This window comes from Anopheles maculipalpis, chromosome X (genome assembly GCF_943734695.1).
Source record: "Anopheles maculipalpis chromosome X, idAnoMacuDA_375_x, whole genome shotgun sequence".
NCBI lineage: Eukaryota > Metazoa > Arthropoda > Insecta > Diptera > Culicidae > Anopheles > Anopheles maculipalpis.
The window spans coordinates 2,175,792-2,198,663 of record NC_064870.1 but is presented as its reverse complement, the minus strand read 5'-3'; the positions used below and the strand labels follow the sequence as shown (position 1 = coordinate 2,198,663).

The window sequence follows — 22,872 nt, the reverse complement described above, 5'->3', positions numbered from 1 at the left end:
TCATGTCTCTCTTTTGAGGTACGAGATGAGGATGCCAGACACGTCAGTCCCCATCAGGAAGGTGCTCGTCAGCGAGATCCGTTAGACACGAGGCCCAGAGCAACACAGCGAGCACGTTGGTGTGTCGGAGATCGACAGTCAAACCTGTCAAAGATCGGATACAGCCGTGGGCAGAGAACTGCAGCCCTGGACCGAGTTTCCTGGAAGTAGATTGGAGAGCTGGCCCTGTCATCGACACGTGCTCAACTCAAGAAATTCACCAGTTTTCTCCAGTAAAATAAAATGTCGTTGTCCAAAAATTGTAGCAAGAGGAGAAAAGGGAAGCAGTTCAAATCGAGCTGCTACTATTACCGCTTGGTGATAGTTAAAAATGGCTGCTGCATCCCTACTTATGCTGAATCCTGTCCTAACTGTCTAGATATTTAATTAATAAACGCAAGCAGTTAACACAGCCCTCCTCAAGAGTAGCGTAAATCCTCTCCAGCTTCATTAACATCCACATTCAAATCACTCCTGAAACGCCATTTGAGTGTCGAGAGTTGTGACAACCTAACCTCATCTGGCGCTGCTTAGCTGCGATAAAATAAGGCGCTTGATGCTGTTGCTGCCTGCAGCGAGTGCTACGATCGTTATACTTATGGCCACTTACCGCGGTACCTCACGACAAACCCGGCAACATATTCCATGTTGCCACGGAAGCATCGAAATGCCGAGAATTTTCAAATCCATTGAGGTGAAGTGGATAAACTCTTGCATCGTATGCACTCGTACACGGGCTACGGCTCTCGGTTGACATTCATCACGGAAATTCCACACGCGTCGACAGCTTCACGCTCGTTCGCCCCGAGCAGCCCGTGTAAGTAACGCGGGGGTCCTAGGGATGGTGCAACCGTGGGTCACATTAGCCTAATGGGACCCTGTCGTCGCGGTTATGTGTGTGTCGCTTCCTCAGGGGTCCCGCTTGTCAGCCGAATTGTCAACTGCACTCAATTACACCCTTTATTTAGAGTGTTTTTAATCTTTTTTTTTTCGTTGGCTTTGTTGCGTTCCCACAATGGCACCGCTCGGCGCACCTCCCCCTTCCCTAGAGAGCCAGCGCAAGCTGTGCGATACTCTTCTGGTGCTCTTTCTCACTCTCAAGGTTCACCTCATGGTGAAGCTAAGTGGAAAAAGATGTCCCACTTGGGTTGGTGCAGTTTTCGTTAACCATTTTATAGACTTCCGATTCGTGTACGGTCGGTCCGGATTTCCGAAAGGTAATCACACACAGGAAGCTGTGCCCGTTTGCCTCGTAACGCCGGAGAGCAACTGCTTACGCATGTCGCACATGTACTTGAATGTTTTTCGTTTTCTTCCGCTGGTTCTGTTTTTCGGTTTCGCTTTGTCCCTTTATTTAAGGACACACTATGCACTCGAAAGAAATTGCCACCATTCCCCATTCCGTCCGCAGGGAACAAACACATCACTTTATGAGTCCTGCGGGAAATCAGGAAACGTATTTTAAAAATTAATTTCAATGACTCCGGCCGCACTCCGCAGCTCATGGGAGATGGCAGAAGCGCGCGGTAGATGAAATCCCAAACACGGCCGGAGGCTGCGTAGCGGCAGCGGGAATGACGCGTAGCGTCACGTGCGCTGCGTGGGATTCGAGATTAGCTTGCTTTTCGTTGGAAGATAAATCGATTGGTTTCGTTACCGTTTTGAAGTGGTTGTTTCGGGTGTGCCTTGAATATTTTTTTAACGGAATTATTGGGAATTGAAAGTATTGCAAGAAACTGCAGTCTTCGATAGAGAACCAATGCCTTCAATGCCACCTTCAGCGCGAATTGGCCAAGCCAGTCTCGGACTACGTTCTTCCCCTACTGTTTACAACTCGAATTATAGTTGTGGTTCAGCCAAAGCTTCAACTTTTGCAAGCATTTGGCTCACTGCAATGATTTCCCATCCCTGATGCCCCAGCACTGTCCACCAGTTGTCGCAATGTGTTACGCTTCGTTGGCGCGGAAAATTGTATTGTACCCGTGTCTTCTTCACTGTGGGGAGGAAGCGAAAAACCTACGCGGTACCCTTGTTATCCTTCGTTGCTGTTTTTTGATGTCTCATTTATATCGAACGCACACTGAGCCGGTAATCCCGGCTTCCAGCTACCAAAATCCACCTGATCCGTCTCGGTTCCCACTCCAGGCGGACGGGTAACAAATGACTTTTTCGTACCGTTGCGCACGGCTCGGCGGGCGAGGAGGGTGCCTGAAGCGGGGAATAATCTAGTAGGGATGAGTTCCTGCAAGGATAAGGTACGCAGCACTACCCTTGGCGCACGAGAGGATAATGGCCCCGTATAAAACGAGAGTGCTTTGAGTGTAAAATATTGCAAACTAAGACTGTGGTCCGCACGTGGCATGAGAGGGTTTTGCGAAAGCAGGAAGATACGCACAAGTGAACCGTTAAAAGTCAAATGAAAATTACATTTCCACTTGCTGGCACGGGGAATGCCCCGTGCGGCTCATGTTTTCGGGCAGGATCCTCCCTTGCAGCCAGCTGAAGTGTTTTTGGTGCACTAATTGGAGCGGGTTAATAGTGTTGAAGCTGCCGAACCGGTGTCTTTAACATAAATCTTTACCGTAAATCGGGGAAAACAAGAGTTATCGTTGTCACAGCGAAGGGGTTAATTGAGAGTCATGAAGTGAATTTCGGGGAGTGTTCGAGAGAAAATAATTACTCCAAAAGGTTAAAAGAGACTGGAGAAACAATAGCTCCGAATGCAGGACAAATGGTAGGATGTATAAGAAGGAAGTAGATGTACTGGATTCGAACCTTGGTCCTGTCGTGTGATTATATGTGAAGATAGGCTGTCCCTAAGGCTGTATGTTGTGATGTTATCTGCTTTGCAGCAAATCAGTTGGCAAGCGAATAATTAACATCAACCTCATCACCTTCGGACCGGTCAGCGTGGATCACGGGCAGGACACACGCGGGGATTGACTTGTTTTGATATTATACCATACCATTCACCAGGCGAACATTCGGCACAGCATTAAACTGGCATTGAATCCCTGGGACTCACGATGCATTGGAAAGTCCATTCGAGGAAGCGACAAACAAATGTAAGACACAAGAGACACCCAGAGAGAGAGCTGACACACCAAAAAAATTGGGTAGGACCGGCTGCAAACGTTTGCCGTGGAGGGTGAGTCCTCACGGTGCAGTAGGAAAACAAGAACGACAAGGAATCGAGCGCTTGAGGTACATACGAATTACAGCTGCTTTGCGGGGCGCGTACATCCACATCCTCCTGTTGAACGCTGAACGAACGAAGGACACGAACATCTTGGTGATATTACGGAAAGCTTCGAGCTGGTCATCTACCAGATCGACCTGAAGTGTGTAACGCCCGTTGCCGATAAGATACCGGACACACGCAGTATCAGCATCAAGTTACGGCACAGCGTCCACATCTCCTCCGCTAGCTGTTAGAGCCCCGAGAGTCTCCCCGAGAACCGTCACCGTCACAAGCGGGCGGCCAGTCGGTGCTGGTGTGGTGCGTGGGCATCGTTTGAACGCGGAATGAATACGATTATAAAAATGCACATCCACCGCACAGTTTGTGGTCCGCGTTAATTAACCAAAACTCACCCGCCACGAAACGATGTTCGACGCGCTCGCTGCAATCCAGTTTGCAATCAGCTATTGCAGCCGTACGCTTCGATACCCTTTGCTACTCCGTTGCTGCACCTTGCTGGGTCCGATGGGTAGCAAGGTACGCTTTAAATTAACTAGACCAGCGTCAAACGCAATCGAACAACAACAAAACAGAATTCACTTCCACTCCCCAGATCACACTATCTGTTCCAAAAACATCAGCAGCAACAAAACCATACGGCGAGCCATATTAGAGAAGCTGATTACAATCAAAAGCGGAATAGTTGTTTACCAACATAAGGAAAAATAAATTATGGCTCGCCGTGAAGCAAATGTACGCTAGTACTGCGATACTAAATGTCAACGAAAAGAGAGCGAGCGCAACTGTCTAACCAACTGTCAAAACGTGCCCAATAAGCTGTCGCAAGTTTGTCGTGGTCTGTTGGGGAAGGCTCATAAAGAAGCAAACAGATATTCTACCTTGAGCGGGGAGGGAAGCAGCAACTTATGAAGCGTTTCATAGCGAGCTTCATGAGAGCATTTTTATTATATTTTCTTCTTCAGGTTATTAAATTTAATTTGCAAGTACAGACAAGCAAATGAAGTTGTGGTGTGGCATCAAGTGAATGCTGGCCCGTAATGGCCTCAAAACAGCGGCAGCAGGATTCCTTCTCTGGTTCTGCAAAGCTTCCTGCCTGTGTCTACTGATTGTTGTCGTCTTTCCAAATTTCCTCGGTGCCTCCTTCTCCATTTGGTGTGATTCAATTGGACTTCGTCCCAGAGGATGTAATGTGTGATTTCCTAGATTCCTTTAAGGAGGATTTATTGAAGATAGTTGCTTATTACATGCGATACGACACACACCTCATCTCGGTGGTCCAGAACACAATCCTCCCTACACCGCATAAACATCCTGTCAGAAGCTGAAGCTAACGCGATCACAGGAAAACACATAATCACTCACAGGAGAAACAGAATCGCACCAAAAAAAAAAAAAAAAAAAAAACAATAATCATCCAGCTGCTGACGAACCACGATAACGAAAAACAGTAAAAATAAAAACAAAGATACACACACAAAAGGTAAATAATAATAAAAATCACCACTCCGCTTTGACTAAAACGCGAAAGACACTCCCGGCTGGGACTGGTGGATTGGGGCGGACCGTGGACCACATAAATCAATATTAACGATACACCTTAACCCGCTCGCCGAGGACCTGTTGGGTCTTGAGGCTGCCTGGTGATGGAAGTGCCGGTGGTGCCGGTGTTGCTTGCAAACGTGAAAATTTATATGAGAACGGGCAGCCTGTCCCTAATTAGTATGTTAATTGTCAATTTATTTCTAACATGAAAATTGATTACCAACCACGAGCCTCCCCCCCCTCCCCCCCCGTCTTGTGAAAATGGCGGCTGCAGAAGCTACGTAAACGCTACGCCCGATTAGGGCCGCCGTTATGCTGTGTATCGGCCGGCTTCATAGCGGTTGGTGCAGTTTCGGTGCAGCTTCGAGGTCGATGAGACCCTGTGACATAGGCTGTAAGTCATGCAAATTCGCAGAGAAGTTTGCCAATGATGCATGGTATCGATGCGCGATGTGATCTTTTGCATATTTTTGACAAAGGTTGCGTTTTGCTGTCATATGTGATGGTGCTTGGTGGTTGCGTCTCGGTATGGGAAAGTTTGCGTAGCTGGTAGAAATGGAGGAATGGAAAGTGTTGATGGATCCTTGCGATCTTCACATGAAGCTCTGTTGGCAGTTTTTCAGAATTCAGGATTCAGATATTGGAATTCAAGAGGCGGCAACTTCGCCGCTTTTCACTCGACAGGACCAGGGTTCTAAATCCCATCCGGATCTTTCCCCGTGTAGTTGAGAATTTGAATATCCAACTAGCTGGTATCAGTAAGTCTAGCAAGTCATTCGGTGATGGCTGGCGTGACCTTATAGGTCACCTAATAGCATGTCAGGAATTGGTTGGTTCTGGAATCAAATGAGAACCTTTCTTTAATCCTACGAAGCTCACGAATTCTACGACAAAATTCAGAATTACCAACAGTCTTCGTACTATGAGTGCTCCGGAACTTAAACTAAATAAAACTAAGTAGAGCGAGTCCTCTTACAGCCTCTTACAGGTTGCCTCACCTACTATGCCGAGATATTTAAATGCTCTTCTGAGCTGAAGTTACTCGTCCATCATTTCGCCGCAAATTATTTATCTACTCCCTTCCTCCCAAACAAACAAGCAAGAAACAAGCCCCAAAAGCAAAAAAAAACAAAAGCAAACCATCCTCGTCCCGCAGCAGCTCCACCGGAACTCTGTTGCTTAAGTACACAAATCGTTCGCGAAAATCAAACATCGTCCTTCACACGCCCGTGGTTGTCGGGAAACGGCGAACGGTGCAGCGAAAAGGGAAGAACCGGATAAAATAATAGCACAGTTACCGTAACAGTAATAGAAACAATAAAGTATTAATGGCAAACCGCGAGCCCGGGCTGCGCATCGCCCGAATCCCCGCGTGTGCAAACAAGAGCAGCAGCAGCAGCATCAGCAAAAGCCGCCTCTGGCTCGGGAGTGTGAGTGTGATGTGCGCAGGTGACTTATGTAAGAGGGGGGGGGGGGGGAGCGGGTTTTGGGGACGATGCGCTGAGACGGTTTCGGGTGAGGGGAACCCTTTGCGCGTCTCGCGCACTTCGAAGGGGGCCGAGCCTACCTGTCCGTGTTCCCGAAGGGCGCGTCTGGGTCTTCACGAAAATGGGAAAAATTGATAGGACCACCCCTTTAATGAAGCCCTAATTATAGTGTGCGTCCGGAGCATGTGGCACCCACGTTGGCACGGCGTTGAAATGCAAACCTGAAAACCGTCCGAGCCTTTGCTTTTTTGTTCCTTTGTTTTTCGCATCCCCGTTTTTTTTTTTATCCAGGCCTTCTGATTTCTCTGGTGTGCTGGAAGCTTGTTAGACGTTTGTTTTCCTACTTCTTCCTGCTACTTTCCATTGAGCCGAGGAAGGGCGTGCCGCCATTCAACACCTTCCACCATGCGCCTTGTTACCACCCAGCGAGAATCTCATGGCCCTCTGGTGAAGAAAGAAGAGTAGAGTCTTGAAGCCCTGTGAGAGATTCCTCTGCACTGCATCACATCCTGATGCGCAGCGGCTTAGCGCGCCGTGCAGGTCATGCGCAGATTTCGGGTCAATCTGCACCAACCCGAACCAGCGAAGGGCAGCGATTAATTACGATACGTTACCTTACAGCGAGAGTTTATCAACCTTGCGAGGGATGCTCTTTGCTTTTTCAATTGGTGCAGGATCTAGTACCATCGGGTCGGTTTTAGGTGGCAATGTGCTCATAAATCTTCCAACACGGCAGCCCTACCGTGGCCGCCGATGGCGCAGATGGTGCGTGATTTGCCACGGAGGTCCTTCCGAAAACGTTCTCTCACAGGCTATAGTTTAGGCGGTGTTGCACCGATGCAAGATTTATTTGGGACCCGGTAAAAATTCGGGTCGTGGATCCTGGTCACGGCACCACCGACGATCGCCATCCCGAGGCTCTTGCCTGTATGTGTTTTAGCGTGTGAGAATGTACGTGGCGTTTACTTTTCTGCATGCAAGTAGGTGAGTCGGAAAGTGCATCTCTCGCAGCTCATGATTATTATCTCCTCTTCTTCCCCACCTTCGTTGCCCATCCCTTCGCGAAAGAAAGAGCGGGGGGGAAAAAAAACCGCCACCGAACGCTGATAATGAGTGAAGGCGCTGAAAAGTAAATCTCTCGCGGCATTTTTCCACCCAAGGTAGGACAAAAAAAAAACATCAAGTTTTTCACCGCTCGTTCGGTAGAGCCGTAGACCTGGCGCACATCCCGCAAAGGACCACCGGCCGTGCCGGGGCCGAAAAGAATTACGAGCTCGTTCGAGCTTCACATCCCATCGATGACAGCGCCTGGTACAAGCCTGGTTGGGGATTTTTTTGTTTTTCCCGGAGAGCAAGGAAGGGTTGAGTGGGCAGGAGCGAAATTTAATTTCGATATTTATTGCCTCATCGGACGTGGAAGGTTCCGATAAGATCGAAGCAGGACCGCCTAGCCAGCGAAAGGCCGTAGGTACGCCGATGTTGCTCTGGTTCGCACATGAATATTTATGCTTCCTTGCCCGTGTGTAGCGTGAACCGTACCTACCAGCAATTGGGGACCTGCTCGGGCATGAAGCGAATTCACGATCCATGATGAATGGCGTTCCATTGGAGCTTTTGGAGGAAAGGAGATTTCCGATCGCCGCCACTTTTTTTCGCAAGCGAGCGTTGGATTATGCAACGTGAAGTGGAAGGTTCTGAGAATTCCTGAAGTACCTCCAAATAGCAGATTACATGGGTTTCTATTCGCGGTTACATTTCAACACTAGATGGCACCACTTGCATAACGCTACCTTGCCCAACGGTGCGTCACCATGCAACCACCTTGTTTGGTCGATATTTTCCGGTGGATGTAAAATCGGCACGGGCCCTTTAACGGGCAGTATTGCTTCAAGCATCGCGCGTGGTGGTAACACAACATCGCAGCGCTTCTTCTCGTCAGCGCTCTGGGATGGGCGGCAAGGGCAAGAAAAAAAAGGGAGCAAAAGATACATCCGGTGGGGGTAGTGCGGGTGGTAGCGGAGGTGCGGCCGGTGGTTCCAGCACACCGGCGAAGGATAAGCCGGAAGCGGAGGAAGGCGATGAAGAGGATGGTGAAGCGAAACCCAAAAAGGGCAAAGGCAAGAAGGGCAAGGGCAAGGGTGGCAAGTCGTCCAAGTTCCAGGGCGACATCTTTAATGAGGCGGCCATGGAGAACGCGTACTACATCTGTCACAACATTCAGGATGTGCTGAAGTCGCGCGGATTCGCCTGGCCAGAGGGTCAGAAGAAGAAGAAGAAGGGCAAAAAGTGAAGCAGCCGGCTTTTTCAGGTGCTGCAAACATTGCGGAGTCGGAGTCGGAGTCCTGTGGCAACAATCTGTGAACTATAGTGCAATTATGTTTACTTCGGTTTCTAGGTAACGAGATGTATGTAGTCGTATTGGTCTTTAAGAGTATCATACATTGACAGACGAATGCGAAGAAACATCGAATAAAACCAACAAATATTTACAAACTTTCCTAAAATTATTGAAGACAGCTTTATTTTTCCTCATTTCTTCTCTCTCTCTCTCTCTTTCTCTCTCTCACACACTCTCTCTTTCTTTGTTGTTTATAGCAAGTGGTGTCTGTCGCTTTGAAGTCGCTTCCAATCCGCGCACCTCATCCATCGTGTCGTATGTCATCAATCAGCTTCTGCAATCCCGCGGAATGTCTTAAACTAAAGCCGCCCGCAGTGCATGCCCGTATCAATCAAATCCATGGAGTGTTCCCCCGGAGTGTTCCCCCGGAGTGTCCGTTTCGATTGTGTGCGACTCCAAATGAACGGGCTCACCATACGGGGAGGGATCCAAACGGACGGCCCTTGTGGTCAAAGTCCACATGATCAGCTGGAAGTCGAGATGAAGAATCGTGCTTCAAGACGTCATCCCAAAAAAAGCTCTCAAATCCCAGATCACCAAGCATTCCTTCAAAAAAAAGGGGGGGTGAGGGGGAAAGCACTGCCAGAAATTTTTGGGATTCAGTAAAAACTCGGAACCAGTAGTACCGCCGCGAGGTCACGAAAATCGAACGAGGTCACGTTCGAGCTGAAGGGTGACCGGCACACAACGGCAGGCTTTTGATTGACTGACTCAGCGCTCCGGATGCGATAAAGGTCTAAAACAAACACAACACCCCAGGATCCACCGGTCGTGAATCGTGGTCTTTATTGGCATGGAGGCGAGACAAGCAGCGTGCAGGACACGGACCTCGACGATGATCGGACGGTTCGGAATGAGCCAAAAATGGGTATTTAAATTCAAAGCCTCCCGATATCTGTCGAGCTCGCTCTTGCTACATTCTTGACGTTCCACTGGTTCTTTCTGGCAGTGAGCCTCACACGCATTAGGACACAGAACAGGGTACGGTATAGCCACCCCCGTTACCGTTGCGCTGCTCAGCATGCAAATTGATGATTAGTAAAATAATATGGGCAGCAAAAAAAAAAAAAATAACAACAACAAACGGGAACGCAAAACGAAAAACAGTAGGTGGTAACTCTAAATGAGAACCTGAGATAATGTGCACGCTGTCCGGCGCATTCACGATCGGCGATCGAATTTCTGTGTTGTGGTTTTAATCTTTCTAGATAATCGCAATACACTCAGTCAGGTTCATCTTCCCTTAAGCAGACGGAATAGTGTCACACTAGGTCCGGCATAGCTGTCAAATGTGAAGTATGCTACCGAACTTTGATACACCCAGGTAATTTGTTTTGTTTTCCGTTTCCTCCCTAGCCACATGTGTTGTCCCCAAGCGCCTCTAAACTCGTGGATTTTGAAGTTGTTTGTGATTGTTTGTTTTTATCCCCGTGCAGGAACAGGCTTCGAGACATCAAATGGTAGTCCGTGATAGATGTTTAATGGACACGCATCCATCCATTCCGGTACTTGTGGATGTAAACTGACTGACTTGATTTCGAAGTGATACGATCATCAATCATTGCCAGCCAGCCAGCCAGCAGCAGCAGCAGAGAACCCCGAATGCTGCTGCGTGCTAGCGGGAGGGGAAAGCGAGGATGTAAGGAGAGCCAGATGAAGAACAGATATCCAAGGAAGAAACATTTAACCCAACGGAAACAGGAATCCCTGCGCGCAAAACTTGACGCAAATCGAGCTGACGTGGGCGTCATATTAGGTCTCTCTTAACCATCCCGGTGTTCCTCAATGACCCGGCGATCCCATCCCAACGAGACAGTTGAAATAGTAAGGGAGGGTCAAATGGTGGTTACCTTTTAACAGATACAGAGAGACAGAAAGACCGAAAGAGAGAGAGAGAACTGAGATGCTACCGTGGAAAAGGGCAGCACAGTACCGGCTAAATACTAGTGGCCAGATTGGAATGTCGACTATCATTAGTTTTGCGACCGGTTGCCGGTTGTGGATAATAAATAGCGATAACTAAGCGTGATGGTGCACCGTGACCAACCGCTGCACGCAGCTTGTCACTAGCGTATCGCTATCGGACCGGACATCAGGTAATGAAATTTAATTAAAAGTGGCGAGAAGGTGCTGCTGTGGGTTTGTTTGTCTTACAGTTTAGACTTCCATTTCTTGTCTTAACCACCTGCCCTAGAGTTCGGGTATTGCAGTGTGAAGAACGACGCCACTGTCGCCTCTACCCTCGGAGTCTGGTGTTCGTGTAACGACATTGATTTCATGATTAAGAACGTCTAATAGTCCAATTTGCAGAAATGCACAGCAGAAAGGTGAAGAGTGCTTAAGAAAGAAGCGTGAATATCTCAACTTATAAAAGCTTCATATCAAGCACCAATTTTTGAAGAACAAGTAAGGAAAGCTGCCACAATCTCCAGTCAGAGTTATTACGCTGACTGTCTGCGCACGTTTACTTCATTTCTCGAGACTTTCCGGACGGCTTACTATTCTCACTTTTGGGAATTCCGAAACGTTAGGCTGTTTTGGAATTCCTAATCCTGTACAGTACAGCATCTCTTATAACTCAACAAACACGCATCTCCACGATCTTTTCAATCGATCCTCACCGATATTGCGTACTCGTTGAAACCTTAAATAGGTGACAACGGTAACCAACCCACCTTCGTGTCGCACTCATGCACTGGCATCACCCGGATGATGAGATGCGCGGCGAGGAAAGCAAACCCGCGCAACCGCTGCGCACCGCAGCGCCTCCATGGACGGGGATGTATAATTACACCCTAATTTTTCAATCATCTCCTCTTCATCGTCCCATAAATTATCCACCCGAAGGTGCTCTCGGGACGTCGCTTCGTCGATCGAGCGTGCCAGCGACTCCTCGGTGCATCGTGGTCGCCACGGATAGGCGATCTCTGTATGAAGTGCTGCCTTTTTTTGTTTTTGTTTTGGATTCATTTTTGCCTGCTGCAAGAATTCTGCACGCTCGGTTTGTATTCAAATTTCTTTCCGGGACATCACGGGCTAGAAGCAACAAACAAAAAAAAAAACACACACACACAACTGGGCCCCAGAGCCAAGGTAAGTTCCGAAATGGGCTGCTCGGCTCCCAAACCGTACCGTGGACTATAACTCCAAAACCATCCCAGCACGGACTGACCTGACGTTCCTGGATGGGAGTCTCGAGGCTCTCGGGCGCAGAGCAAGCGATATTTTTGTTAGTTTTGAGCTTCCCCGTTTCGCTACACCTCGCTTCGGCTGTTGGTGTTGTTTTTTTTTTCGACGTCCAGGGATGCCTTGCATGCACTGGAGACTCCCGAACTTGCGCTGTGTGTGAGGTGTCTTGTACGTTTTGTCTGCCTGCACGGCCCAGAGCTGCTCCGGTCTCACAGCGTTTGTGTCTGTTGGTTTTGTTGACGGTTAGGCCCGCAAGGAATGACGGCAGTTCCGGCGCTGGGCGCTGGCGTCTAGATGCTGCAGTTCATCGCAACTCCTTGGCCCATGGATCGGTGGACCCGCGTTGCCTGTATTTGCAGTGCGCTCTTTAAGCCGTAAGGAAGAATTAACATAAAATCCACCTTTCCTCCAGAGCTCCCGCGCGAACCTCGCTCGCTAACTCGTCCAGATCATCCAACAATCAACACTAATCCACTCGCCACTCGTCTCCTCTGAGGTAAACTCATCCAGCAACGGAGAAGGAAGTTATGTGTGGATTTTTTCGTCCGTTTTTGACTCTCATGTTCATTCTTGGTGCAGTTTTGTGTGTGTGTGCGCGTGTTTTTTTTTCTTTATTGGTGATTATTATGCTATATTGTAATTAAAATTAAAACTGATTTTTAAGGCGGACGAATCTTGTTAAACCTGTCTTTAAGTTCCATACACGCCTCCAGGTTAGTTTTTGTTGTTGCTGCTGTTGGTATCTTCCTCTTCCGGAGCTAACCAGGTATCTTCCCTGGTAGTTCGTACTGGAGCCGCAGCGAAGATGCTTGCCTGCTATTGATATGCTCTCGCCACTTCAACCGATGGTTCACCGGCCGCAGCAGCACGTCACTTCACATGGCAGAAACAAAACGAAATGCAAACATGATGAGGAAAAAAGAAACCTCCCCACCAGCACAGCAGGGGAGGCAAGGCTATCAGATTGAAGATTTCGAGAACCTGAAATACGATACCACCACGCGAGAGATGAGCCTGATTGTCGCCGTCTTCTGCTCTTCCCTCGGTTCCGACACGTACGCCCGGTGTGCTGCGGGGCGGCAAAGGGTGGTCGCGAACTTTTCGTGTGTGCCGGCCGGACGGCCGTGTGAGGATTTTTTGATCGCTCGGATATTCCCCTCGACTTCACGCGTTTCATTTCCTTTCCCTTTGCTGTTTCGTTTGCCTTAACGGAACTCCACGAGCGTTTTTTGACAACATTCCTTCGAAAATACCACGAACCATGACGCAGTGCGCAACCGTTATGTTGTGAGAGCACTCGGAAGCATCCACAGGTACAGATGAGCGAGAAGATGGAAAGCCTTTGCAGGGTAAGTGATCGTGACTATTTGTCGGTGGGAAGCAGCACGTGTTTCTGCGAGACTGTTGCTCATGGACCTCCGTACAGTGATGACAGCTGAGTGTCCTCCAAAGCTCCAAACTGTCAGTCGGCAACGTTGATACGGCTTGGTGACAATGCTCCCAGTCCCAGTCGTGCCTCGGGCCGCCGTATTACTGCTCGCTCAGCGCTAAGTGAACCGCTCCAGACGTGAAGAATTTTCCATTAGCCTTGTCACTGAACCTGCCCCATCGTCGGTGAGACACTTTTCCAATGCCATTGTTCCATGTGCGCCCAGCAACATGTGTCAACAAACGGCTTCTTCACGCAATCGAACACCTCACCGAATGGCGAAGCAGACGAAACGTACCAGCAAGCACGCGGTGCAGTTGTGCAAAGCGCGGTACGCGTCGGTATTCCATTTATTTGCACGGCAGACGAGATTTATGGGTGGCGGCTTTGCAACAAAGCCGACGACGCGCACCCTTTAACATGCGGCTAGAGGTCGCTGCGAGTAAGTGCAGCAGACTGTGCAGGAGGGAGGGGTTAGAGGAGGAAACAAAAAATGGCGTAACACCAAAGCGACCAATGTATCGACTCGATCAAAATCCAAACCGAAACCTTAAATCAATACATAAAACAAACAGGCGTATTTGGTTAAACGAAGACGCGGGAAGGGGACGATGGCAATCGCGGGAACATCTAGAGCCCGTGCCAGTCCCGGTAAGGTTGGCCCTTCGAGCAGTACCAAAAGGGAAAATGATCGAACGGAACGGCACGGTGAAAGGATAACACCGACCGGCGGGTGACTGAGTGCTGCGTACGGTAAGGAATGGCAGCACTGTTGCCTTTGATGTGATGCGATCCTTTTGCGCATGGAAAAACCCCTGGTCGTCTGGCCAACTTTGGACCGAAAGAAGGGCACTCGCAGGAGTGCATTCGTTTTGCATCCATTTAGCATTTTTGCAAATTAAAACACGATTGCAAGAAGTGGAATAAAAGCTTTTAGCCTGAGCAGTGACTCAGAGGACTCGAGTAATATTTGGTCCTTGGTTGTCGCCTTAGAATGATTTTGGAAATGGAATTGGAGTGGAATTGGCTGGTACATCGTTTCTAGGATTGGTCCCGGAATTTGATCAGGAATCGGAATCGAAAACGGACCCTGGATCGGAACTGGAGTCAGAACCGAAATCCCTCTAGTCTTAGAATGATTTTGGAAATGGAATTGGAGAGGAATTGGCTGGTAAATCGTTTCTAGGATTGTTCCCGGAATTCGATCAGGAATCGGAATCGAAAACGGACCCTGGATCGGAACTGGAGTCAGAACCGAAATCCCTTTAGTCTTAGAATGATTTTGGAAAAGGATTTGGAGTGGAATTGGCTGGTACATCGTTTCTAGGATTGGTCCCGGAATTTGATCAGGAATCGGAATCGAAAACGGACCCTGGATCGGAACTGGAGTCAGAACCGAAATTCCTTTAGTCTTAGAATGATTTTCAGAAATGGAATTGGAGTGGAATTGGCTGGTAAATCGTTCCTAGGATTCCACTCACAGCTAGTTATCGCGGAAACCCCCTTTTTCGTTGAATAACTGGCCGAAGGTTTTGTGGAAAGCGCATAACCCTTCACAATTTTTTGAGAGTGAATGTTCACCATATACAGCCTAGATAATTGACTGACCAACTACTGCTCTCGAACCAATCTTCTTCTTCTTCTTGGCAGTCTAGATGGATGACATGCTCTTCAGCCCGTTCCCCGAAAACTCGGTCTCGTTCTTCAACGAACCATGCGATCCTATGCATTCGCTTCAATTTTTATGTTGGGAAAAAAGAACAAAAAAGTAAAAGAAAAAACTGTAAGACAGAAAACAAAACACAAGAAAACAAAAAAAAAAGCTCCGCAACCGGGCATAAAGCAAGCAATAAGTTATCGGTGTACTTAAGTCGCTTTAGATGAAAATGAAATGGAAAAATATTTCTGTTTGCTCGGCTTTGGCAAAACCGTCCACGCGGTGCCAGCGGCATTTTCGTATTCGTTTTCGTTTCGCCTTTTTTTTTTATACGATACGAAATGTTGTATTTCTGCCCTTTTTTGTTCTCTTACGCCAACCGGCCGGGTTTCACACAGGGGCAAGCGGTTGGTTGAAAGAAAATAAAGAAAAGACACCAAACACGACACACAGCTCGGTCGGAAAAGATGATCGAAGAAAATCAAATAATTCCAGCCGGGAGATTTATATTATCGCAATATTTTAATCCTTATTAAGCGATTTAAATACGTAAATATGCGCACGGAATGGTGATGGCGCCCGGCACCCGGCAAAAACCCGGAGCGAGCATGATGGGGGGTGGCCCCGCTAATCGAGACGAAATGAAATGCTGTAGTGCAGGCCGGGGAAAAATTTGAAATTTTTTGTTTTTCTTGCGCTGGTGCTGGAACATTACCGGTGGCGGTGATAGAGGCAAGTGTGGCACCATATAAATGTATGTGCGCGCCCACTGTACTTGCCGCCCAACCGTCACTTCATTGAGCGGAGCGAGAGAGTGTTTGTTTTGTGCCATACTCCATCTCAAGCTGCATCCTTTAGCATAAAATCGGACGGAAGGAGCTGGCTTCGTCCAATCCGGAACGAAACCAGCGCCGGAAAGTGCGAGCGCGCGTGTATGCGTCTGCGCGGTGGAAATATTGATCATAAGCATAAATCATTCACTCAAACGGCGGCAGACGGAATCGGAATCGAAAAATCGATTCTGCAGCCCTTTTTGTCGGCAACCGACTTGTCCCGGCCCGGGTCGGCAGCCGTTGTAAGAGCTCTTTTTGTGGGTTTTTTTTTTGTTTTCGGGGGGGGGGACTTATTTTTACATTATCTGTCTCGATCCAGTGCGCCGCAAGTATCCACACGCTTGGGAACGAAATGGAAAAGTTAAAACAAGCGGCAAGTACAGATGCAACGATTGCTTCGTATCATTCGGACGCGAGAAAAAGTTCTGTTTTCGCTCGCAACATTGTTGCATTTAATGGAGTTTCCTTTAAATTGTGTTCATTTTCAACGTAGCTTTTACTTGTATTTAAAGCATTTTGTTTAACTTTACATAAATAGAATTTCTGGCTAAAATTTTAACCTCAAATTCTTCTTGGCTTGACGGCTGTAAGGTCACGGCGGCCATCAAATGGATTACTAGACTTGCCGATACCACGTAGCTGGCTGGATAGTCAGTCCTCATACTACGTGGGGAAGTCCTTGAGTCCGGTCCGGATGGGATTTGAACCCTGCGCAGTCCTGCCGTTTGAAAGCCGCTATCACCTACACCACCGAGTCGTCCCCTTTGAACCTCAAAATAATGTACAGTAAAAGCTTTTCTTTTAACTTACTTTCATTCCCGCTACACATTCCAAGCTAGCTCCTGTTATTTGCATAATTTAGTTACGGTCCCCAGATTCAGCCGCTCGCTATAAGGAATGGACGATCGAAACGAACCGAAAACGAAATTTATTCTCAGCTAACAAGCGCGCACAGTATCGCACGCGAACACATCAGGTGCAATCACTTTCACTCGTAACGTGTCAGGGCAGGAAGGCACGCCAGGAAGTCGTTAATAAGACGCGTGCAAGGTATGGTGAAAGCTAAACAAACAGTAGAAGTATCACAGTAGGGAAACCGGAGGCGTTCAGGGTCGATGGTAACCTATATCCTGTCGCGCCATTTTACTTCAGTGCAGGACTGCGTAGACACTGCAGTGACGGCCAATTGCTAGAGTGCAGAGCTACAGTGGAGACAATTTGGAGACATACTGCAAGAACGCACAAGACTGCAGTACCAGTGGGACCATCTTTGGGTCCCAGTAATTATCAGTCACTCGAATGAATGAATGATCCAAAATGGCGTTTTGGCATTCGCTTTCGCTTCTTTTTAAGTTCCGAACCAATATTACCGAGGAACTTGTTAGTTAGACAACAAATAGCCTCATCTTTCTTCAAACTTTTTTTATCTTATCCGGGAATATGCAGATTCCTATACCGAATGAATGACCCAGTCCCTCCGGGGGTAGCTAGTGAGAGCAGCAAGGATGCATTTTCGGTCATTGAAACGAAGGTTCTTCTACGGTTTGGCCGGTCATATCATGGCTTGCATGATTTACTGTCCGGATAACGGTTCGAATGGGCTTTGAACCCCGGTCCTGTCGTGTGAATACCCGCGCGGTTATCGCCTTACTATTAATACTGCACTAGCAAGGGCATATATCGGAGGCTTCTCGAGGGCTAACATTGACTATAAGGCTGTAAAACCTGGCCTTTTTTGCCTGGTATTTTTGGCTCCGTTTACTTGATAGCGATAGCGTGTCTAAATCCCTTGAGCAGATAGGAAATCTGCTCAAAATTGGAGGGCTTGGAGAGCTTGGATGGATCGAAATGGAACTTTCCCTTTTTCAATACAGCTGCAAAGCAGCGCTTAAACAGCTCTCCATGCTCAATACGGCAACGACAATACCTCCATTAAGCCATGTTTGTTTACATAAACCCATTAAATATTACACCTCTACTCCAAATAGTGTTTCCCAGGCCCCAAGTTAACCTTAAAAACAAAAACACAAAAAAACTCTCTCGCTCACTGCATGCAATTATTCACGGTACGTACGATGCATGGGCAGCTCATTGGCAAATAGAAAGGGGCAACTTTTGGGCTGGCGTGACATGGACGCGGTATCCTCGGAGTTCCCTGCATGTGCGTGCCACATAAACGCACCCGGCACCCCATGCCCACCGTTCATAACTGTTTGCATGAAATTGAAAATGAAATACGTCCATCGCGTGCTAAATTAAATTCACATTTAGTTATTGTAACGTTTCACCCTTCTATGTTTTACCGATTGTGGCACAGGGCGAGAGGTTCTAAGTTTTTCTTACTGCTGCAGTTGCTCGATACTGGTAATTCTATTACGGTTCACTTACAAATTCGTCTCCCGTACGGATTGGCTGGAAAGTCTAGTTTGAATGATTTGTCTATTGCTCCAAATATCTTTGTGGACGATTTTTCCAGAATTCTGAGAGATCTCTCGTCACCAATGTCGCACTATGGACAATGGGTATCTGACAATATTTGATCGTAGCTCCACTAGTTGTGCCTGCTGCGGCACAGAACACTACAGAACTTTTTTTAAGACATCGAAACCTTCTGCTCCAACTCGCAACGCGTAGTTGCCAATCTGAATCTGGATTCTTTATCTGTTCCCGTTGCTTCACCAAGCACCACCGGACACCGTTGACTTAATTTATTCTCCCATCCCGAGATCCTTTTCCTTCTCCAGGGTGTCCTATGTGTGGCAAAAAAGGTAAACTCTCTCTCTCTCTCACACATACACACACACACACGTTGCAACCGAAGCCGAACGGACCCAAAAAATGCATCCGGTCAAGAATTATGACCATGGCGATAAGATTCATCGCATCCTGCGCGACGCCGTCGAATGACTTCAAACAAACAAAGGCTATCCAGCAGTAGTGGGAACTGGTGGAGCAAACGAGGAATCCGGGACAGGACAGACAAAACCAACAACGCTCTTCGCACACGAAGGTAAAGTTTCGATTTCAAACGACAACAACCTACAGCACCACCGGGTCGGAATTTCTCAAGGGTCGCGCCCCATCCATCCCTGCGAGGTTGTAGTACCGCAGTTTGCAAGCGAATACACCTCAGAGATCCTAGCGCGGACGGCGTACGGCGATGAAGATACCACCACATTTGAGCCTTAACTTTTTGTGGTCCCTGGCGGGCTTTTCATGTTCTTTTCCCTTCTCGCTTCGTACCGTCTCGCTCGCTTCGCATTCTGCTCGCTCGTCCCCGCGGTTTCTGCGTGTGCATGTTATCTAATATTCCATTCCCCCAAACCGTGGCTCCACTCGCGGTGGTGTTGTCTTCCACAACCAACCACACGGCCGGGCAGGACGCACCGGGCAAACCGTTCCTTTCCGCCCGTTTTCGTGAGTGTTGAAGGCAGACCTTTAGCAGCGGTCGGGGCCGAACTGTCGCAATTCTTTTGACAGAGATAAATTATCAATTACGGATGAAAAATGTCCACAGGTGACAGGCAGGCGAACGATCGGGTCGCGGGTTTTTTCGCCGAACCCGAGCGCTGAGGGAGATTTTATGGGAGAGAACGCACGCGGGATCAAATATCAGCGCAGCGGTGCTGTTTGGAGGGCTTGCTGGCGATTTCAATCGACGTCCGGAGGACACGGATGTCAGCCAAAACAATGGCACCCGGCTAGGTAGGCAGTGGTGGGCAAAGACTCACCAGAAATGTTGGGGAATAAGGCAGCAAGTGGGGAACAACATGTTATTCAAAGAGTTTGATGCTGTGTTTCCTTTCCGTTTCTGGGCGAACCTTGAATCCTTGAATCGACCTGGCCCGGTCCGTCCGTCTCGCGGGAAGACATTTTCGAAAAAGCGAGACCAGAGTATGAGAGGGAGAGAGAGCGAGAAAATCTTCTCCACCATTTCGTCTTTCTGTGTATATAAAAAAACAAACACACACATACACAAACATACAACAGTGTATCCTTTTTTGCTTCCTCGTTTCCGGGCATCGCGACGTCCCGCCCGTTACCGTAGGGATTGAGTTACGGTCTAAATGAGAACATAAAGTGCCATAACAAGCGATAACATGCAAACAATAAAACTCTACAAAAGCACCCCGTCGCGTTTGTTGTGTGCGAGACCACGGCCACCTCCCTCTGTCCCGCTCGTCCTCTGATCCCTCCTGGCATACTCAGGAAGCCGCACGCCACATCGAGCATCGGTAAAGGTAAGCAGCTCCGTCCCTGGTCGGCTATTATGCACGGCAACCCGGTAGTTGCAAGCTGCGATGTCTGAACAGCGCCCAAGCCCAAAATGGTACCGTCCCGCTTACTTTATGACCCGTAACGCGACAAGATGCACATTGTCGGTATGAATTTGTTTTGACAGGTTATCCGGGACCAGAGGGCAGTACCGGAGAACAACACAGGCAGGGTGAAGGTGCCGATTGCATCATGTGTTCAGATTTTGCACCCAAAGTGTATATAATGTTGGACGTACGACACTTTACGACTCGAATGTCGCGAGGATCTAATCGAGGCTCCGTTGAAACCAAACTGCACAAGTCCTGAGCAAACTGTCAAAAGCGATTTCGCTCGTGATGATTACCTAATTATGATCCTCCGGGCAGAGATTGGCCGAGGGTGGGAACCCTTCATCAAAATGGTAACTAGATCCTGCCTCCGACACAAGCTCGGTCGCTTGCATTGTTTGTATAATGGTATTGCTCTTTTCGTACTATTTCATCTGCTTCACATTATCGACCAACGCTTTGGTGACAAATTGTACATCGAGTGGGAGGAAACGGAGGCGAAAGATTCGCTTGCCAGTCTCGTTATCTATCAATCTGGGTAAAACCACGTTGACGAGATGCTGTCAAGCAGAGCTCCGATACACCGAGCACACCGCGTAACTAAAAATACTGACAGCAGAACTATGACATTAATGACGCACTGTTGACGTACACGTATCGTTCATCTCGACACACCGTGCGTTAATCCTCCGGATCTCATCCGGATGCACACACCCGCCGTCCGGTGTTTATGGGTTACCGTAGGCGATGCGTGTTGCGAATTCGGTCCCTTCGCGCTTGCCGACGCTAGAAGAAATTAGATCCGGATGATTCGTTTGCCACACTCGGGTGTAGAGTTCACCCTAAACACAACAGCACTTCCGAACGGCGGGAGGTTCCGTTCCCGGTTCTGCTTGATCTAAATTTGATTATGTTGAATTAGATGCCGTTCGGTAGAGTGCATTAAAGAAATGAAAATAATTGTACCGTGTCCTTTCTGCTGCTGGTCGCGTGAGGGGTGCTGAAGTGGATGTAAGTAGAGTAGAGTGTATTGCAAGAAATCGTTCTTGAGTATATAATTCTACAACAAACCTTGGACATCTCAGATCATCTTGGAGATCTCAGACGAAGAATTATGATTCTACAAAATTTTACTCTTCACAAACCTTGATCAAACAAACACATCAGACTCTAAAATTAGTACACCTTATACTACAAATTGTTCAAAATCAATAATAGCAGCACACACTGGGACACGTCCAACAAAAAAAGGTGATCCTCTCATTATTTATCCTTGCCTCATCCAGCTCACCACAATAGATGGAATCTGTTTTCAATACCATCAAAAGGGAAAACATCCATTAGATTGTAAGTACATCCCATCACACCATCCAACCAAACAAAGCAGAAGGGTCACACAAGGTTTTCCCAAACCAACCCACACCGCCCTCTGTTGCCGGTACGCCACGCCGTGAGATGGAAAATTGTTTCACCCCGCCGACACCAGAGAGATTTGGCCTGGGTCGGTCTCGGTTTGTACATCCCGACCGTCCGTCGGGGTGCGTTGCGTGGTGAAGAGTAATTTGGCTATGATTTATGGTCACTTGATGCTTGAAGTGCGCCGAACAGCGCCCCAGCGATTGGGTTCGGGGGTTTTTTTTTTTGGGGGGAGGAAAAATGGCACCGGCAGGTTTTCCGACGGTCGATTTTTCTCACCCCAGCATCGGAACACCGTGCGGAGTGCGTGTCCAATCTGCGTTAGTGAGGGACGATGGGTGAGGATGTTTTTTTTTTGTTTCTTCTCAAGTTTTCTTTCGCTGATGCTAGCCGAATCGTCAAGCTATCGCAGCTGGTACGATTCCCCATCAGGGAAGCGACCATTTGTATGCCGCATTCGGCCGGGCTGGATTGAACTTTCACATCTGCGGAGAAGATAAAACATCCCTCGTGAAGTTGTAGGATCATCAAAATTAATGTACTAATAATGTGGGTGGTTGGAGTGTGCATCAAGAGGTTTTTATTTTGCTACCAGTACACCGTTTGATGCAATTTGAGGACCTGCTTCTCTCCAGCGATCAATATCTGTGTTATCCGACAAAGTGTGCGTATAATTTTGGGAGTTTAAGCTACACCTCTTACCGTTTTGTTGTGGTTCCTGGTTTCAAACAGTAACATCGCAAACTTCTCCATACTGCTCCAAAAACCTCCGGGAATTTCCCAACCAGACTAAACCGTTTCGTTTACTTGCCATCCCGGTTCCACCTTTGCCGTTCGCTTCAATCAATGCGAGAGTCTGGAGGGCCCAACAGTCAAACGCATCGTGCCTTCCCTGCCATCCAGACTGGCTGCAGAAGCCCCAGCAATGCCTGGGGAGTCTTCACTGTAGCCCTCCCGTCCTCACCTCAAACTCTTGCGCGTGGAGTTGTTCTTCCCGCACGACGCTGATCGTTATCGTCACAGTACGGCTCCAGTTTCCCGGCCTCGCAGTAACCCAAGCTCCCCGTTACCATGGGCCTCATTGTTTTACAGCCATTTGCATTAAACGATCGTAAACTACGGTATTTTATTAGATAAGTTTTCGATTTATTTGTTTGCTCATGTTACGGTTGTCGTTCTCTTCTGGAACTCGCTTTCCTTAACCGTGGTCCCCCCCTCCCTCCTCCCTGCATTTTCCTTATGTTCGAATTTGTGCGATGGGGAGGAAGGCCGTGGCATCTGTCCGGACGTTGCATCTGGCTTTTTTCCCAACGGTATCAGCTACGAATGGTTTGTAGTTATACATCTATAGACAT

At 48.1% G+C, this 22,872-nt stretch overlaps 3 protein-coding genes across 7 annotated transcripts in view; all 3 read left to right on the top strand.

Annotated features, from left to right (window-relative positions):
• LOC126559422 (transmembrane protein 41 homolog) overlaps nt 1-22,872 on the top strand; it is a 452,775-nt gene that overhangs the window by 17,311 nt on the left and 412,592 nt on the right. The gene's annotated exons all lie outside the window — the stretch shown is intronic.
• Nucleotides 1-22,872, top strand: part of LOC126557510 (facilitated trehalose transporter Tret1) — a 259,197-nt gene that overhangs the window by 158,065 nt on the left and 78,260 nt on the right. The window lies entirely within an intron of this gene.
• Nucleotides 8,219-8,560, top strand: LOC126561456 (small lysine-rich protein 1). Its single transcript, XM_050217613.1, has one exon. It carries the CDS (start codon nt 8,219-8,221, stop codon nt 8,558-8,560), a length of 342 nt encoding a protein of 113 aa, XP_050073570.1.

Excerpts from the sequence above, each read along its gene's own strand:
- LOC126561456 (XM_050217613.1), top strand. The coding sequence starts at position 8,219 with ATGGGCGGCAAGGGCAAGAAAAAAAAGGGAGCAAAAGATACATCCGGT.